Here is a 17,833-nt window from a genome sequence, read left to right on the forward strand (position 1 = left end):
TTCTGTCCTACACTAAACATTAAATTCCCATTGACAATTTTATGTCATAGTGTCTGAGCAAATAGGTATATTGTCTCTTTTATACACAAACAGTTGTCATTTTACAAAATAATAATGTCTTAATTCATCATGGGCAGTAAAACAAAAACATTATTTCATTTTCAATTTCTTCCAAATCAGACTCTAAACACATTCTGTCCTCTTCAGGAGTACCAATGAATCTACCCGTTTCTAAAGCTATAATGGTAAGGTCCCGGAATGCAACTGTGCACAAAAAGATCTTTGACTTTTGGATACATTTTGTGTAACATACGGTTCATTGCCATAATAATTTTGAATAAGACAATATGTTCTTAGTTTTGGTTTGTACCATAAATCAACAACCCAACTCTCCCTATACCCAAGGAACACATAGTTTTGTATTTCATGAATATTACAGCATAATCTATTTAAATAATACAATTATGAAAATCTTTTTGGTTAGTCTGTCATCAGACATATAGACCAAATATTTGTTTACAAACATTGGGACTGGGCGCATGGGTGTTCCATGTAATCAATTCCCAACAGATCTCCAAACCTGTTGTTTTGGGGAGTGCTGGTTTCAGTGCATTCAACCTTCTCTTGTGTGTTGGCTAGTGAGATGCACCCCAGGATACATACTGATTTGAATTGCTATTATTGTTCAAACAACAGAAACCAAGGATTATATATTTCAAGGGCGAGAGATCACAATAAAAATCATACTCCTGGCTGTTCGCGCATGCACTCTGCCGTTCACTTCCTTGTTTACGGCTGAGAAAGAATGCCTCGTATCTCATATAGGGAGCTCTCCATGGTTTTGACCAAAATAGCATACTTCTGTATGATAAATCTATTGACGACGTTTCGAGCCAAGGCTCTTCATCTGGTCAAACTCAAGATGTAAGTGATCCACCCACTTAAGTCATTTCTGACTTCAACATGCCTCTTGTTTAGAATATTAATGCTTCTAGAGAGACTTTAGCGTAATCATCGCGAGGCAAGCAAGCAATGAAGCAACATTATGCCTCCCGGTTTTTGGGAGGAACAGAAGGCGGGGCTTTTCAGAGTAAAATCTCCCATATCTTCTGGCACTCTAGCGCCTTTATTTTGAAGAAAATAAGAAAGTCTATTCCAAAGTCTAAACATCCCACCTTTGTGTCTGATATTTATGGGCATCCATCCCATATCTCCACTAATAGCCAAGATAGGTGTAAGCTATCAGTGCACATGAGCTGAGTGGAGCGGATGGAAAACACACTCTTTGCTCCAGGCGGCTTTTGTCCCGTTCCGCATTCGTTCATGTTGATTCCCACCCAGCCTGCTCCCGTTGCATCTCGATATGGATACGTCGTTGTGACTGCACACGCAGGGAATAACCCGATGTGATATGTATATATGCATTACGATATGTATTAATTATCTTATCTTCATATTTATACCTCAATATCAGTTTGATAGAAGTATTTGAAAATTCTGTCTCTTTAAAAAAAAAAAAAGAACAACATGAGATCCATCCATCCTGCAAACACTGTGGGATGACCATGTATTTTCATAATACTGTATATTTGCATCCTTCAGCAAGAAACCGGGTGCTTGTGAAATTCCATTCAATATCTACCATCCATGGGACTTATTTCTAAAAAAATAACCATTTAAAATATTCCTGGGTACAAATCCAGTCTGTCTATCACTTTGCCACTTTGCATGCGCTTATACTGTATAAGTTTTGCACACATAGTGTCCTATAGCTGATTTTGGTGCCCTATGCAATTTTTTTGACAGTGTCTCCCTCCCCCTGAAGCGTTCTTCTGTGGCTGGGAGGCAGTGGTGGAAAGTACATAACATGTACTGTAAGTACAATTTTGAGGTATTATTAATTTATTTCCAATATTTTTACTTCTACTCCACTACATCTCGCATCCAAATATTGTACTTTTACTGAAAAATGTAGTTTTTTAAGCTCACAGTGCTTATACAATTGAAAACTTTACATTGAACATTCTGCACAATGAATACTTTTACTATAGGCCACTTTAAGTACATTTAGAAGCCAATACTTCTGTACTTTTTTACTCATGTAAATGTTGATTTACAGACTTTTACTTGTAAGAGAGCAGTATTGATACTTTGACTTAAGTCAAAACTTTTGAATATTTTTTCCACCACTGCTGGCATGCAGGGCAGGCACCACTTATTGAGAGGAGGGTGGCATATTGTTGAAGCATCATATGCTGAGACAGCATGGATACTGATAGTGGGGGCGCATACATTCGCTCACCAAATGAGGATGAGAATACTCACCACATCTGCTGCCCCCAGCAAGTTGTCAGCCCAGGGAGTTGTCTGTCTATATGGCCTCGGACCAATACCGCATGCAATCCTTTATTTCCTTTCACACATTTGAGGTGTGATGCATGTATCGATTTATTTATTACGAATGCGACCACGCCAGATTTCAGGCTGGTGTACTCACACTCAATGTCCAGGAACATGCTCTTCTGATGGCCTCCGATCCTGCTGAGTGCCTCACAGTCCAGCCGGCCCACATCGGACATCTGCACGTCACTGATGCTCAGCGTGGATTTCCCATGGCGGCCGCGGACTTCAAAACGGCCATCTTTGCTCTGAACGCACGCACGCACGCACGCACGCACGCACGCCGTCACACGCACAACGTCACACGCACAAGCACGCGCACACACACACATGTACACCATCACACGCACAATTATATTCCAGTATAGTCATATTCCAGTAAATATACTGGGCCAGAACAGTGTTTCCACAGCTCTGGCAAACCAGATCTGGGCCATAAAAGAAATTCATTGCTCAAAGTGGGACGAATGTAGTGGATTATGTGGGCCATAACTGGCTGGAGCAATTTTGCTATGTGGGTAGCTTAGAGTTGGTGTTGACCATGATAACTATATTGTTCTTTTCCGAGCACTTTGAGTGCTTTATACGTAGTAACGTAGGTATACAGTTGGTTTTGAACATTAACTCTCCTTCTGCTTTAGATTGAGTCATCAATCCATCGATCTCATAAAGCTGTGGATTTACCCTCAAGGTCTTTACATCTGTATGAAGACAGATTGTATCAATTTGGGCAAACGGGTCAATTAAGAGTGAAATAGTGCAGTCACTCCTGTAATCGATGAACGCTTGTAAATGAGGCAATGCACCTTGGGAGTTTCCCCGTTCCGCACGCCACCTTGTCAACCGTGGCCACTTGTTCCTCACTTATCACCCAGAGAAACTGACACACCATGTAGTAGCTTTTCACTTGAATGAGACTTTTACTGCAGTATTGCATAAATCAGTGCTATTGAACACCCTTTACGTGTGTTGGCTAAAAACATATGGAACCAATGAAACGTATTAAAAGGCGATTCGGACAAAACCTCTTAACTCCATTGGACACTTAAACTGTCTGCTAAAACTCCACCACCTGTCCCCCTCTCATGCAAGTAATTGACAAAAGTCACCATACAACTTTGATGCAGCAGTATTGCTTTGTTTTCAAAATATATGGGTTTTTTTATTTCTGAAAAATAACAGCTGCAGTTATGTGGTCAGATTATTTAGTAGTTGACCAAACAGGCAAATCCGCAATTTCTGACTGTGTGTGTATGTTTTTTTATTTTTTGTCTGTCATATCAATATCCATTTATTATCAACCAAAAATAAAAGCCTTGCTGTAAATGAGCAATAGTGATATTTATTCCATTCTGGGGCTGGGCAGTATGAAGTATTACGTTACATGAAGGCTGACCAAAGCAGATTTAAATTCAATATTTGACTGTCTTGGATTCTCAGTGCTATAGCCTACTAGCCTGGGTAAACCCCTCCCCCTCGCCAGATTTGCATTCTGCCTGGCAGAATGAAATGTTGTCCAGCAGGGGGAGTGGGTTTACACAGGCTAATAGCCTACAATAAAGGATTTAAATGAGTTGCCTCAAGGTAACTTATGTTTACAATGAGAGGGACTACAAAAAACTAATGAAAATGAAAGAAATGGGCTCCTGCTAGCTTTGTAGGCTACTCTTCAACATCAGTTCTGTTATTATTCATAGTCACAGAGCAGTAATGTGGTTTCTCATACGAGTACCATGAGAATACATAAGATATGAAATCTATAAGTGCTTGTCTGTTGAAGGTTGTTTGAATAGTGAGCAATGTGATCGCACATCAAGGGCTTGAGTGACGCTGGTGCATGGACACTTTAGATAACGCCATGCAGGAATACCGACCAGCGCAAGCTGTTGCATGTTTCCATGGTAACAGTTATAAAACCTCACAAAAGGGAATCACCCTTTTCATTTAATTATCTGGAGAGACCAACACTGTATGCATCGACGAGCATGCAAATCCCCCAGTTGGACGTAGCGCATGGAAGGAACATTATACCAACTTTTTCCTTTTTCCTTTGACATGCGTTAGGCTACGGATCCCCATTTAATGGAATTGATATCTCTGGGACCCCAATTCATATTGTGAAATCAATGTTAATCTAACTCTGAGAGTGTACAAATGGAACCAAATGGACCATAACGGGCCAGGTCTATTTGGATCCATTTGTACACTCTCAGAGTTGCAGATCCATAAAAGTCCATTTGGTTACTAACTATCATTTAGCTGGGGACCCCCTGGAACTCCCTCAAGGACCCCTGGAGGTCCCCGGACCCTACTTTGAGAACCACTGCCTATAACATCAAAGTTTTTTGCCAAATGCTTTGGCAATGTCTCGGGACCCCTGCCCTGCCGCCTCCCGACCCCCAATATAAATTGACTGCTACTGCTACATTAGGGAAGGTGTATGCATGTACTGTGTACTATGTACACTCTTAATTTCCATTTTCCAGCCATTCAGTTGCAAAAAGAAAATAATAATAATAATTTGGGGACCCCCCCCGTCCCCAAATTATTTAGCGACCCCCCCGTCCCCACATCGTCCCCAGCGGGAATCGAACCCAGGACCTTCTAGCTGTGAGGCGATAGCCCCTTATACCCGAGTAAAACACGAGGCGAGTACTTTGTCCACCACTGTTCACACACCCCAACCTTTCCGCACACATACCTTGTCTCCGTGGGTGAATGTGTGTCCATCGCTGGCTCTCCTCCAGGAGATATCAGGCATGGGTTCTCCCTCGGACACGCAGGAGATCATGGCTGCACTGCCCTCCACCGCCGTCACGTTACGGAGCTGAGTGATGTGAGGCTGGACTGGAGGATGGAGAGAGAGAGAGAGAGAGAGAGAGAGAGAGAGAGAGAGAGAAAGCATGGTCAAGAGTAGTGTTGTAGTCGATTCCGAGTCAAGACAGAGTGTGGGAGGAGGTCAAGACCGAGTAGAGGCCGAGTCGGTACGAGATAGGTACAGAACAACATATAGCTGTCTATAAGCGCCAGACAGCTCTCTTATAATGACTGCGAGACATGAATGCAGTCAGTGTGTTATTGTGTAAAACGAAACCATGTATTTATATTGGCCACATGATGTCTCACATTGATATTTAGTGCCCTAAACAATAGACTTGGCTGCCTTATGACGTCATTTTCAAAAGCTTTCAAAAGAAAAGAAAAATACCATAGACCTAAGATGCTCTCGTATTAAAAAAGAAAGAAGTTCTTAACATGTTCTTATTAATACTCCCGTCGCTTCAAGACAGACTCATTAAACATTCTGACAGATCTTCCGTCAAACACTTTAGGAGATACGACCATTGTCAGCCATTTCAGACTTTAAGTTTAAGCCAACTTTTGGCATCATCACGGTCCATGGACTCCCCCATGGGTACTTTGTTTACTTGCTCGTCGTCACCGGAGGAAAACCTAGGACTCTGCACAACCCGGCAGAGAAAACAACAAACCTCCTCTGCCTGTAGCATTCTGCTAGCCAAATGTTCAGTCCCTCGAAAATGATCTAAACAAGCTGCACGCACAGATTAAACACCAACGGGAAATTAGGTACTATGCTGTGTTCTCTGGCATTCAAGGAGACATGCATGGCTGGAATCCAGCATGCCCGTCACTCCACTCCAGCATTCTGGACCGTTTCCCCGGTCGGTTCTTCAAACTTCCAGCTGCTGACCAACACAGTTAGACATTTCTACCTCCCAAGACAGTTCAGCTCAGTCTTTGCTCAGGCTGTGGAGTGTGGCCGAACTGAATAAGATACACATATTAATGGTACATACATAGTTATGTACATTAATCATAATTCACCACCACATAATCTCCACTTTCTTTCTTCCTCAAGGTGTGTGTGTGTGTGTGTGAGTGTGTGTGTGTGTGTGTGTGTGTGTGTGTGTGTGTGTGTGTGTGTGTGTGTGTGTGTGTGTGTGTGTGTGTGTGTGTGTGTGTGTGTGTGTGTGTGTGTGTGTCCACAGTAAAGTTTCACGTCGATCGGACCAATGGTGCCGGAGATTAGCTGTCCACAGACAGGGGAGGGACAAAACATTCTCGTCCACGCCTTAGGCCTGGCAGAGACAAGTTGTTCCGCATCCAGAAGGTCATTAAGAGAAGTACTGTAGGCTCTGTAGCAGCTGTACTTCCCCAAGCAATAAGGTTTTTGAATGACAAGACCAAAAGTAGTTGCTGCAACAACAATCTGTAACTCAAGCTGGGAGGAGAACCTTCGATCCTCACCGAGAGCGCTCAACAAAGGGCTGCTCTTCTTGCAGCAGCTGAATAAATTCAGAAAACTGGTCCAGTTCGACCCCACTCCAGTCCACCCACATCATCACCCTTATTGGTGTCAGGGCATTGTTTGGCAATAGCCTGGAAATTAGCGTTAAAACATCAGCAAATGATCAGAGCTTTAATTGAATTGCCATAGTTAAAACACTTGTTTTACCATCCAATATCTCAGTTGCATTAACAACGTATTAGCTAGCTAAGCAGTTTGGTGTCTTTATATTTAATAGATGTATAGATGAATGTCCACAAAGGCAGTTAAAGCACTTGTCTGTGGAAAGAATAGCTTTGCTATGGTAGTAATTCTTAGCATTCTTGCTGAGATACTGGAATAGCTGGATACCAATTATCTATGACAGCCAACATTCTGCAAGACTATTTTTTGACCTAAACTCAAACAGAATTTTAATACTTCTAATGTGAGTGGTGGCACCTCAGATATTATTAGGCTACTTACTGGAATCGTGCATAAGCAGGACTGACATTTCTTACTTTCATAGGTAATTTTAGGCTGTCGTTTGTTAGCAGGGGCATATGCATGTGCACGTACACAATACAAGCACATCAGCTTATACATTCCCTGTGCCCCTCCCCCGCATGGGCTGTCAAGGACAATAAAACTAACTTACAGCTACACCCCATACCTCCCATTGCAAAACAAAACTCCCCCTGTTACCTTCATTAAACTGTACATTTTGAAGAACGAGTGCTTCTCTCGACTTGACAAGTTGTTGATGAATGGCGTATAAATCTCCATGTAATTTCACGGTGGGAGAAGAACTATATGAAGAATGTGTGGAAAACAGCTCAGAGCTTCATGAAAATAATAATTACAAACTTTTTTTTGTACGAGGATCTCATATTCGGTGTTTCAGTAAATTAAATGCGACTTTTGAAATTAAATGAATCACATTGATGACATTGCTCGCATTCCATGATGCATTTCTATCAAATGGGAATATTTTTTTGTTTTTTGATCAACGCAGTGCTGTATACGTCAGTGATTTAAGGTGACATAAATGCAACGCGTATAGCTCATAAACCTTTCAAGCCCCAAGGGGTGGCTCATCTATCATCTCATCTATCCACCACTATGGAACAGAGTGTCATGTTCCCAAAAAGCCATACAGATTTTGGTGCCTTTCCTCTAGGGCAGTAGTTCCCAAACCTTTTTGCAGTTAACCAAAAAGAGAAATTAGACGTTTGCCCAGGAAGAAAACTAGTGAAAATAGCCGATCTACAAGCTCACAAGGTATCGATTCGCGCCGCTATATGAGCTTGTAGATCGGCTATTTTCAGTACATATTAAACATTCTAATTCATGGAATTTCTTCGATCAAGAAATTACTTTAAATCATTTAATTTGGTATTAATTCATGAAACTAACTTTTTAGGGATTTTCTTTTTTAATGTTTTTAAATAATAATAATTAAAAACAAAATGTAGGAAACAAAAATTCAAGGGAACCATAAAAATGTGTCTGCGACCCACAAATGGGTCCCGACCCACTGTTTGGGAAATGGTGCTCTAGTGCAACCCTTAATGGATTTATACTTGGTTGTGCACCGGTGTCACACTTTTAATGGGTTAACTCGTTCAGGTGTCCCATTTGGCGAGAATTCGGGGGAAGTGAATGGATAACATGAGAAATTCATGATATTACCTCCTGGCATGGGATCCTTATACTGTAGACCCTCAGGGTGCCATTTTGAAGATGCGTTTTACAATGGGGTAATACATAAATTGCCCTCGCTCTGCGCACAATCATATTATGAAAGGGATATCGGCCCGTGTTGAACGCACACACATAATGGCATATGGCGTTCCTGAATATTTTAGCATTGTGGGAGTGTCCATATGTTAATTATTTTGACTAATTCAAGGCCGTTTTGCGCAATCCACGGGGTGTCGAAAGCGCTTCTTAACATGCCCAAAATTGCAATATGACATACCACACGCCCCCAGCTCATAAAACTGTAATATGATTAGTAATATTATTTGAACTGCTTAATGGAGCCCTCAGGGCTGTATTTTGCGTGTCTTAAGTACCAGGTCTTATTACTTAACTTAAGACCTGGAGGCGTGATCAATGCCATTTGGCTATTCTGAGTGGCCATAGAGCATTGACCACGCCTCCAGGTTTTAAGTTAAGTAATAAGACCTGGTACTTAAGACACGCAAAATATAGCCCTCAGTGTCATTTCACAGTTAGGCTGCTTCAGAGAGAATTAAAACATTTTGATTTCTCTGCAACCTTGTCCTGCCCCAAATCCGTGGTGTAAAGTAACTTAAGTACTGTACTGTACTGTAAGTACTGTAATTAAAAAATTGAGGTAATTGTACTTTACTTGAGTATTTCCAATTTCCAGTACTTTTACTTCTACTCCACTACAGGCAAATAATCAAAATATTGTACTTTTACTCCACTACACGTATTTAAAACCTTAGCTACTAAGCTACTGCTTTGTAGATTTTGATTATTATTACAAAACAGAGTAACCACTTTTTACCGCTATACCTTTCGGCCATTTGAAAATAGCCGATCTACAAGCTGAAATGAGACATTCTGCATAATGAGCACTTTGTACTTTTGTTACTTATATTTTGAATTGATACCAATACTTTGCACTTTATACATTTTGAATTACGGACTTTAGTTCTACAGCACAGTATTGATACTTAACCCATTCTGACCGGGCACCCATTTTGGTGTTGGCATCATGTTATGCTTTAGCTATTTAAAAATAGCAGATCTACAAGCTCATATCGCGCCACCGAGTGTCGCGATACGAGCTTGTAGGTCTGCTATTCTTTGAAAAATCGAAGAACGACTGACATTTTTTTTAATCTGATCTCAGGTCAGAACGGATTAATCAGACCAGTATGTGTCCGGCGGAAACCTCGTATGAATCTGATCTCAGGTCAGAATGGGTTAACCCATTTTGGGCGGGAACCCCTGGTGTTAGCATTATGATGTGCTTTAGCTATTGAAAAATAGCAGATCTACAAGCTCATAGCGCGCCACCGAGTAGCGCTCTACGAGCTTGTAGGTCTGCTATTTTTGAAAAATCAAAGACATTTTTAGAATCTGATCTCAGGTCAGAATGGGTTGAAACATTTGAGTACTTTTTTCCACCACTACGCGGGCTTACTTACCAAACACTTTGAGGAGGAGCTCTCGCTCCTGGGAGCCGGCCTTGTTGGTGGCCCTGCAGGCGTAGGGGCCCCCGTCCTCCTGTCGGATGCTGTGGATGGTCAGGGTGCTCCGGCCAGCCTCCAGACCCAAGATCACGTACTTCTCCAATTGCTGCTGCAGCTGCTGACCTCTCCTGGAGGAACACGAGATAAGGACAAGGAAGTGATCGTCGTCATAATTTATTTATTTTGAATACTTCAAATAGAGGGTGAACCCTTAAGGCCTATTCATAGTCTGGATTTTCGGTGGTGAGCTGACCACCGCGACCACCGCTGACCACCGCTGACCACCGCAAAATAACGTTGAGGAGTGGTGAGTAAAAACAGAGAGAAGGGCTGGAGCGGTGGCGGTGGTTTGCTCTTCACCGCGACTCGTGACGTCATGTTGTAGTTCGGTGGTCACCTAACCACAGAAAATCCAGACTATGTATGAGCCTTTATTCTTTTGTATTTTTGTATCCCCCAATTTTTGTAACCCAGTTTATTTTCACCCAGTGTCAATTTTCTAAGGCAGTGGTTTTCAACCAGTGGTCCGGGGATATCCAGTGTTCCTTGAGCGGGTTCCGTGATGATTAATCCAAATCTACAAAGTAACTAGAGGGAAAAGCTAAAGGTAAAAGTACAATATTTGGATCTGAGATCATTGTTGATGTCCGTTCTCCCCATGCTGTGAAGCCCCCATGCTGAAAGGAAACCACACACACACTGAGGAAATGTAAGAGGAGGAGGGCGACGTCAAAAGAAAAGTGTTTACATCCAGGGTGATTCTGTGATTTGTATCTCCTGCAGCGACTGTGTGCGTGATGCGTGTGCGACTGTGCGTGCGTGTGCGTGCGTGTCTGGAACAAAATCTTTTCAGATGGGAGTTGGCAGCCAAATACATATTGTCTTTTCATTCATCACAGAAACCTTGCACATTGTTTCGCAGGACAAAACAGAATTGAGTCAGCAGCATCAGCGAGGGTGATTTTGTGGTCCTCTCGCTTGTTGAAAACAGAAAAAATAAAAAGGAAATATAATAATTTGGTCTTGCAGGTAAAGAGCGAGGAGACAGTTTCACCTGCTGAGCAAGGACCTGTGGAATTATCCACATCGTTTCAAGGTTCATTTCAGTGGCCCGGGTTTGATGATTTGCTAGCAATACTGGAGCCACATATTAAAAAGAAAACCAATTTCCGCAACTCAATTGATGCTGAACAGCGACCTGCAGTACACACACACGCACACGCACACGCACACGCACACGCACACACACACACACACACACACACACACACACACACACACACACACACACACACACACACACACACACACCTTGAAACACAAAATAGAAACGTTGACAGATGCAGAAAAAAAGAAAACTAAAAACGCAGTGCAATATATATTGAACCTGATCTGAAATATTGGGACGACAGTTCCAGAGGCAGGTGTGTGTGTGTGTGTGTGTAAACATGACCGACAATGTGAGGTTGTATTTATTTTTTGAACATGCGATGATTTTGGACGAGAAATACTGACTCAAGTGTGTGAGAGCCTGAAACGTCTACAGCCATTAAGCAACAGAGCGGTAGTCACAACAAGGGCACGGTAATGTGAAAATAAATCACACGTAGCAGAAGGTATACCTCAAAGGCTTTAACCCCCATGAACCCTTACCCTATCATCCCAATGGGGCTCTATGCACACAGAATAAATCTTCCTACTCCCGGGCCCATTCCCTATACTTCCTTCACAGGTGTTACCGATGATACTAGGCTCTATTTCATTTAGTGGTTCTCAAACTTTTTAATTTCAAGGACTCCAAGAGTGTACAAATGTTATGTTGGTTCCATTTGCACACTCTCACACTCTCAGAGTTACAAACCCATACAGGGCCATTTGGAACCCACTCAAGGACACCTTGTGACCCACTGGTGTAGCAGAGTGTTTCCAGTGAGCCAACACGCACAATAGCAACACCCCTGTCTCTGTTTGACCAGAATGGAACAGAGCCTTTATTGGCATCAGTGGTGGTAATGCCTGTGAAGGAAGTAGGGAAGGGGCCCATGTTCTTTCCAACATGGCCTGTGTGCATAGAGCCCATTCAGGCAAACATTCGGTGAAAATAGGCAAACATTGTGAGGAAATAGCATATCTACTCAGCTCACAATGCGTTGTGAGCTTGTATTTCTGGCAAAGGGATTTGGTGTAGAGGGGGGGAAAGGAGGGGATAAGAGGGTATAGACGCCCAGAGACTTTGGTCAATGCATATAGATAATGTTCAAGTGGTTATGGAAACATCCACACCAACTGAAGTCTGGGCTGACAACATAATTGTGATCTGGATGTTTTAAAGAGGAAATACAATTATAGTTCAGTCAGATGAAAAAACTAAAAACACATTGGCTTATTTAGACGGAAGAAACAGACAAGTATATGATCAGAAAAGGTGGACGCACGTACATTTCCAGTCAGAATCAAACCAGAGACCCTGAATCAAAGCAAGACCATAAATCTCCCCCTTGGTCTTTGGTGGTATACGCACCTTTACCGCTAGACCAGCAGTGCCCCGTCCAGGCATCATTCAAATATTACAGGACCTCATGTTGGAGGAGAAATATGTGCCAACATCTTAAAATAATAACAGGTTAAAACGGAGTGCTACCAACCTGTGCCAGGTGACGTCGGGCTGAGGGGATCCAGACGTGATGCAGGTGAAGGTGACTGACTCCTGGTAGTCAGCGGTGGCGTTGAAGGACGGCTGGAACACTGATAGAACTGGAGGCACTGGAAGACAAGAGGGTCATACTAATAGCCCTTTCTTTTGTATATATTATAAATGTTTTAATCCCACGATTTTCGTGGGTGCTATACACTCCATCTATACCAACCTGGGGAGAGCAACGGACTGACCTCATGCTTCCTTCTATATGCATGAGAGGTCCAAGTTCTTTTCAACTGACAGGGGGGAGTTTCCCCAGTTGGAGGGTATGTAACCTAGGGCAGTGGTTCCCAAAGTGGGGTCCAGGGACCCCCAGCTACGTATGATGTATAGTTAGGAACCAAATGGAACCATGGATCTATAACTCTGAGTGTACAAATGGAACCAAATGGACCCGGACCATTTGGTTCCATTTGTACACTCCGAGTTAAATTAACATTGATTGTACAATATAAATTGGGGGTCCCAGAGATAGAAAATGCCATTAAATGGGGGTCCGTAGAGTAGACTAATGAATGAGAATCACTGCTAGAGCCATACAAATCTTGTCTTATGGGTGTCCCTGGCATATCTTTTCAAATGGGGTCCGCGGGCTAATTAGTGTAAATTTAGGGGTCCTTGGCACGAAAACGTTTGGGAACCACTGTCCTAGGGGACACGGGGAGAACATGCAAACTCCACACAGAAAGGCCCTTTAGCCAACCGCCTAGGGGAAGGGCACTGATAAATATTTATCTCATGACACAGCCAGCCAGGCAGCCAGATAATCTACATAGATAGATAGCAAATAAATATAGAAACATGTATAACAACACATGGAGGAAACTCAGCTGATCAAACAATGTTCAGTAGCAGCAGTTCAAGCTCCAGGCAATACAGTATGGAATAAATTAATCTGTGCTCCCCTGAGACTAGCAGCAGCCAAAGTAGAGTGTTCCTGCTTTCCAATCAGCTGCAGAGGTGTCATCTTATCCACAGGTCAAAGTAAAGCAGAGAGCTGGCCCAGTTGTCTCTGAGACAGACAGGAGCTCTGGTGACAATGACACCTATGCAGAAAGAGAGCTCAATACAAATGGGACTCTCTTCATCTCTTCATCCGTGTCTCTCTCTCTCTCTCTCTCTCTCTCATTTCCGATAAGAAACAAGTTGACCTGCATGGACAAATCTCTTTTCTTTCTCTTTATGCGGCACTCAACTGGAGAAAATGTCGCACAAATACACGCACACATGCACACGTGTGGCGAGATTAGTCTTATTTGACTGTTGAATGCATCTCTTTGTTTGGGCAAAACTCTCCTGACAAATATTTATTCCTTTTTCACTTAGAAAAGCATTGCATTGTGGGATGCCAGGTGGCAACTCTCAACTGCATAACCAATTTTAACAATCATTTGTTTTTTTTTGAGTGGTGCAACCACTCCAAGGAACAGCTTTGTCCGTGTTCACTTATGTATGTGACGTTCACCTATACGTTCACCTATGAGCATCATATAATGAGTACCAGTAGGGGCGTGTTGCCTGCTAATGAGAGAGAGAGGGAGAGAGAGAGAGAGAGAGAGAGAGAGAGAGAGAGAGAGAGAGGAGGAGGAGGAGGAGGAGGGGGGAGAGAGCATATGAATACTTGCTTTGATGTATTGCAACCTTTATAAAAATATATATATTCCAGAAGATAAATAAATCCAGACAATAAGACAATGTAGGCAACTAGGCAAGAAATAGGCAGTACAGTAACTCAACATTGATTCATATTTGAGCACATACTATGTCATGGTGGACGGACCATTTTCTTTACTGTAAGAAATTAAATTATTTAAAAATCAATGACATCGTTTTGTTGATACATTTTGTGTCATTGTAATTTCTTTATGAAGTAGCCGTGTAACAAGCAGGGTAATGAATAGTGAGCTAGTCATTAATTGAGAAATAAAAACCCCTTCAGGTTAATTAGATCCCTCTGTGTGTATTTCTCAACAATGACCTGTAATAATGACACTGTTCATATCCCTTACATTTTTAGACTGTGTTGTGTGCAAATATGTCTATTTAGAAGGTATGAAAATATCTTTTGAGTTAAAGGTGAAAGTACTGATCAATTACACTTCATCAAAATTCAGGTAATATGCGTGAAATTGTTATTCATGCTGTCACAAAAACCTGATATCCCCCCCCACACACACACACACTCTTTTTGAGGGGTGCTAGCCCCTCCTATATTCAACTATAGTGTAGATTTTCGTCTTACATAAACATTAAATTCCCATTGACAATTAATGGAGAATTTACATCATATTATGTGGACGAGCAAATCGGGTATTTTTTCTCTACACAAAGATTAAGATCATTATCATCATCACGGTCATCAAATGCCACTGCTTTAAAGGCCTGACTCTGGCTCTGACTTCTGGAGGGGAATGAAGACACAGTGGAGCTCCGGGGCGTTCTCGGAGTGGGTCGGATGGCTTTTATTAAGGGGACATCTTCACCTGGTAGGACTTGGCTGATCTGGCCGGAAACGGCCTTTGGGATGAAGCCAGGAATGCTTCCATGATGTTTTCCGGTGTGTTTTGGAGCTGGGTTCCGGACCCTGCTGGCTGGCTTTGGATCAGCGGCAGATGCACCTCTGCCACTCCCGCCTCTGTTGTCTGGAATGTTCGCCATCGTATTCTTGCGAATTCGTAATCACCGGACTATAAATTCACTCAATTTGGATACCGCACTAGTCAGAATAGAGGGGCATGCGCTCATATTTTATCATTTATTTCTGGCATGACTTCACAATGATTATAATTTGTAAATCACACACACACACACACACACACACACACACACACACACACACACACACACACACACACACACACACACACACACACACACACACACACACACACACACACACACACACACACACACACACACACACACACACACACACACACACTCTCAGTCCACGCAATGATCAAACTCCATGAGTCGTGTCCAATAGCACTAACTGGACAACTGTGACGAGGCAGCAGCATCTGTCTAACATGATAAGTATTGGACCCTGTCCTCCTCTGCTCAGTTCTCTACTCTGTGTCCAGACTCCACACACGCCCACGTCACACATGATCTCCCTCAAAGAGCTCCGTTAGACAAAAAGACAACAAAAAGACTACAGCATGGATCCATAAACCCAAACTCTGCACATGCTTTTGTGTTTGGTATGTCATATCCCCAAACAGTAGTAGGAGTATGCAGTATACAGTGCAGTATATACACAGTACAGTATATCAGCATTAATTATTGTAGGCTACCCTTACATAGTGCAGTATATACAGTATATCAGAATGAATTAGGCGTGTTAAGTTAAGTTTTTTATTATAAATTGAACCCTAGCATACAGTATACGTATACTAGCTAGAGGGCAGGGTCCATAAAATTGGACCCGGTCCGAAACGGGACCGGTGATATCTGAACCGAACCAAATTTTGGTGGTCAAATGCGGAAGTGCAACCGAGCTGCACTGGGTTTCCCTGTCATGAATCCACGGGTCCGCCTGTAGTCCCTCCTCTTACCACTAGGGCCTCAACGTTGGAGAGCCTCACTGGGGCCTTGGTTTGGACCCGGTACGACCAATCCGATCCGATATAGATCCAGACCCATAGTGTGTTTCTCTGCAATATAATATGCTTCAACATGAGACTGCTCTCTATGAGCGACATGTGCACCCCGCCTCTCGAGGCAGTGCAGTGGAGGGTTGCAAACTTGCATAATATTAGTGCATTTTAGTGCACCGACATTCTTACCAGAGGTGTTGACAATCACAACAAAACTGTCCCACATTGCTCGTTGCTTTGCGTTTCGCCTCGCTCGCTCAAAGGGGCCGCCATGATTGCATTAATGTAGCCAGCGGGGGGGGGGGGGGGGGGGGTGTGTGTGTGTAAGTGTGTGTAAGTATAAAGGGAAACACACACACAGGCTGTGAACAGGCAGCGTAGCAGCACTGTATCGACACCCGCAAAGTGCCGCCCATAAGCACCAACAGGATGTGGTGCACGGCTGTCATGTTTGTAGTAAAGAAAAATCATTTTTCACCGCTGTTTTGACGCGCGCCGTTTGCAGCCTGTGTGTGTTTTTGCCCTTAAGGAAACTTCGGAGTGGCAGCTCGCTCACCGTTGACGACCACAGTGATGTCCACAAAGTCTATCTCGCCGCGGGCTTCGACGCTGGCCTCACAGCGGTACACGCCCTCGTCTGCCTTGGTCACCTGGCGGATCTCAAGGTTGTTGTTCGGCAACACCTGGTACCTGCCTTCACAGAGACGGAGATATTACTTATTTGATCATCTTCACAGTATCAATACAATTATTCATCAACATAAGAAAACTGTTACATAGATAGAGGTGATCAAAAGGAATAGGCTGAAGCTGAAAGCTTATATGTGCCTAAAACATAAACCAAATACAATACCACACCCATCCCACACCTGTGTCATAAAGATCCACCAGCATCCATATGAGAGAGAGAGAGAGAGAATCACAATGAAAGACAGATACACATGGAAAGAGACACAGATTCAAGATAACTTTACTGTCAATCAAAAAAGGCAGAAATGGTTCATTTCCAATTAAGGTGCACAGGGAGGAGGAGGGAGATCCTTCCTGCTTGAGACAGGCCTAATTACTTACTGGGTGTGCAGTACTTGGCATGAACCATTATTTACGTAGATTTTATTAGAATTATGAGAGAGAGAGAGAGAGAGAGAGAGAGAGAGAGAGAGAGAGATGAATGAGAAACGCAACCTCCATTCCATTCCTCAACAGTCCAACTGTCAATCTTCAGCTCGGCACATTTGCCTGATAATAACGTTCACATACAGTATAGATAACCGCTTCATACAGTCCCACATACAGTACTGTATACTAGTGCTGCAGCAATACTGGGATTGATTGGACTATTATAGCCAATTTGTTCCCAAGCCAATATCTAATGTAATTATACAAAGAAGATATGATGAAGAGATGGCCATCTTCACTTTTCATCATCGCCAGCAGTGCTGAATATGTCAATTTAAATTAAAAACATCTGACCATCTCAATGTTCATCTTGGTTCAGTGAGAGTTCAGATAACATCAGTAGAAGCAGCTCTGAGACCATGGTGTGATTTTATGGTTATTATTATTCTGTGCAGAGTATTGCTGAGCACTCTGGGGTCAGCAACGTGTCCTGTACACA

General features: G+C 42.8%; 1 protein-coding gene across 1 annotated transcript in view; it reads right to left on the reverse strand.

Annotated features, from left to right (window-relative positions):
* Nucleotides 1-17,833, reverse strand: part of ncam2 (neural cell adhesion molecule 2) — a 194,975-nt gene that overhangs the window by 33,460 nt on the left and 143,682 nt on the right. Inside the window, exons 5-9 of the mRNA XM_083758886.1 lie at nucleotides 16,772-16,909; nucleotides 12,564-12,681; nucleotides 9,874-10,046; nucleotides 5,102-5,247; nucleotides 2,498-2,648 (exon numbers count right to left, since the gene is read on the reverse strand). Coding sequence (XP_083615012.1) covers nucleotides 2,498-2,648; nucleotides 5,102-5,247; nucleotides 9,874-10,046; nucleotides 12,564-12,681; nucleotides 16,772-16,909 — 726 coding nt within the window. The remainder of the gene's footprint in view (nucleotides 1-2,497; nucleotides 2,649-5,101; nucleotides 5,248-9,873; nucleotides 10,047-12,563; nucleotides 12,682-16,771; nucleotides 16,910-17,833) is intronic.

This window comes from Protomyctophum parallelum, assembly GCF_964188405.1.
Source record: "Protomyctophum parallelum genome assembly, chromosome: 23".
In the NCBI taxonomy this organism is placed as follows: Eukaryota; Metazoa; Chordata; class Actinopteri; order Myctophiformes; family Myctophidae; genus Protomyctophum; species Protomyctophum parallelum.